The 2,624-nt window shown below is 34.2% G+C and overlaps 1 protein-coding gene across 1 annotated transcript; it reads right to left on the bottom strand.

Annotated features, from left to right (window-relative positions):
- Positions 1-1,479, bottom strand: LOC145113346 (uncharacterized). The gene is made up of 2 exons (XM_079049447.1): positions 931-1,479; positions 1-807 (listed from the first exon to the last, which is right to left on the bottom strand). The coding sequence occupies exons 1-2, from the start codon at positions 1,477-1,479 to the stop codon at positions 1-3; spliced, it is 1,356 nt and encodes a 451-aa protein (XP_078905573.1).
- Between the last annotated feature and the right edge of the window lie 1,145 nt (positions 1,480-2,624).

Genomic DNA, 2,624 nt, shown 5'->3' with positions numbered 1-2,624 from the left:
TCATTTTAGTTGCACACGACGCTCTCTTACATCATTAAAATAATCTAAAATAGAGTCTAAACTAAAAATCTTAGCGATATCTTTCTCGATGTAAAGAACTAGACTATCAGCAATAAAATCATCATCCATCTTGTTACGTAGTCTATTCTTCACAATTTTCATGGCGGAAAATGCACGCTCAGTAGTCGCAGTAGACACCGGAAGGGTCAACACAAGCCGAATCAATCTGTCAACAAGATAGTAATGACTTGCTTTTCCTGTCTCTACCAAGCCTTGACATACTTCAACAATAGATGACAACTTTCCCAAAAATGGATGGTCCTTCACATAAGCTTCAAAGTGCTTCAACTGAAATTTTAGAACATCTATTTCCTGTTCTGTGAAATCAAGATAATAATTTTTTTTTGCAAGTTTGCAAATAGAATCAGAATTGAAGCGTTTATATCCCTCCTTTGGATTCAAAGCAAGACTAAGTTCTAAAAGCTCTACAACTCTTTCATTGAACCTTGTATTAATTTCCTGTAACTGAAAATCAATAGTTTCATTAAATATATCAAAATGATAGTGATGCTCAATAGTAATATGACCTCCCTTCCTGTTGCTTCTCCCTTCAAAATAAGGATCTTTGAATTCAGGAATATCAATATCATGCTTCTTACAAAACTCAAAGACATCATTAAGAAAAGTTGTCCATTCATTATCTCTAAGGGTTTCAATCAGTTTCTTTGTATGGGAGACCATTATGATTGCACTTATGATGTCTTGAGATTTTTGTTGTAAAGCTTGACAAAGAGTATCAGTAATTCCCTAAATTTGTTTCATCATATGTAAAATGAAAACAAATTCAAAAGATGTCATTCTTTTCAACGCGATACTAGCATCACCTTTTGTTTTATAATTAGAGCCCGCTTTTTTTATGTTTTCCAAAACCGTACAAGTTGGATTATACATCCGAATAAGACTACTAATAGAAGTAAAATGTGAGCTCCAACGAGTGTCTCCGGCACTCTTTAAAGTACCAATTTGATTAGCCCCTTTACCAGTATTAATTTCACCAGATTCTAACAATTCTGCAATTTCAGCAGCTTGAGCAGCTTGTAGCTCATCTTGGCATTTACAAGAAGCACCTACGACATTCACAATGAAAGATAAATTTTGGAAAAATTCATGTACAAAGCTTACTTCTCTAGCTGCTGCAACCAACGCAAGTTGTAACCGATGAGCCATACAATGTATATAATAAGCACATGGATAATCCTTAAGGAATAATGCTTGTAATCCCTTCCATTCACCACGCATGTTGTTAGCTCCATCATACCCCTGTCCACGAAGATTCTCAACAACAACCTCGTAAGAAGTAAGAGTTTCACATATAGAAGAATACAAAGTGGAAGACGATGTATCTTTAACATGAACAAAATCAAAAAATTGTTCTTGTATGTAACCTTTCTTGTCAACATATCTAAGAACAATGGCCATTTGTTCTTTTTCATCACTTGCCTCGTCCACAATTATGCAGTATTTAGAATCACAAATATCTTCAACTATCTTTTTTCTCACTTTCTCAGGAAAAACATGTAAAATTTCTTTCTAAACCTCAGGTGAAGTGTATTTCGCGTTGCCGGGTGCATTTTCTAAAACGACACCTGCAACCTCTTCATTATAAGAAGCTGTGTGCTTGATTAACTCAATGAAGTTGCCACGATTTTTTGAATCAATTTTCTCATCATGCCCCCTAAATGAAATCCCATGAAATGAAAGAAAACGAACAACATCTATTGATGTTTTCACCCTTAGCCTATTCTTTTCAATTTGATCAGCAAACTGTTTTTGCATCAATTTATCAATATGTACTGATTGATTCATCAAAGTCTCACAGAATCGCACAACATTATAATGCTGAGAGTTTGGTATATCTCCAATGTGTTTCAAAAATGAACAATGTTTCCCTTTAACTTTGTTCCAGTTTTTAAAACCATTGGTTGTAAATGCATCATGGCTATTATGGGTATTTGATTCTTCAAGAAAAATATAGCAATAAAAACAATATGCTCTATCTTTAGTTTTAGAATACTCAAGCCAAGAAAATTCGGAATACCATTTAGATTGAAAACGTCGTGGATGACTTTTTGACCCAGATGGAGGATATTTAGGCAACACAGGTTGATGTGGCCCCGATCTTAAGTATGCTCGTTTGATTTCATCCTTCATATTGGCTGCATATTTCCATATAGGTAGATGTAGGCCAGGATCATGTTCAATAGAACAAAATGTAGGATTCTCAACCGTTGAAGATGGTTCAGGGCTCTTAGCTGTTGAAGATGGTAGAGGGTTACCATCTTCTGGAGGTGTTTGAGGTTTCCCAACCGGTAATGATGATGATGTCGTGTTTTTCTCTTCGCCTCTTGGTAAGACATTACGCATGAAAAATGAATCCAAACTTTTTTGCTTTGTTCTCATTGTTCAACGAAATTCACTAATCACAAAAAAATTCAATTACAAACATCTTATATTTGTAAACAAAGCAAACTTATATGTAATACAATAACACATAATACAATTATTCATATAACTATTTCATAGCAACAATTAACAACCTAATTTATACAATACATACGAATATA

The sequence above is a fragment of the Lactuca virosa genome, chromosome 5, assembly GCF_052849685.1.
Source record: "Lactuca virosa cultivar CGN04683 chromosome 5, Lactuca_virosa_CGN04683_v6, whole genome shotgun sequence".
In the NCBI taxonomy this organism is placed as follows: Eukaryota; Viridiplantae; Streptophyta; class Magnoliopsida; order Asterales; family Asteraceae; genus Lactuca; species Lactuca virosa.
This window is presented reverse-complemented; position numbering and strand designations above follow the sequence as displayed.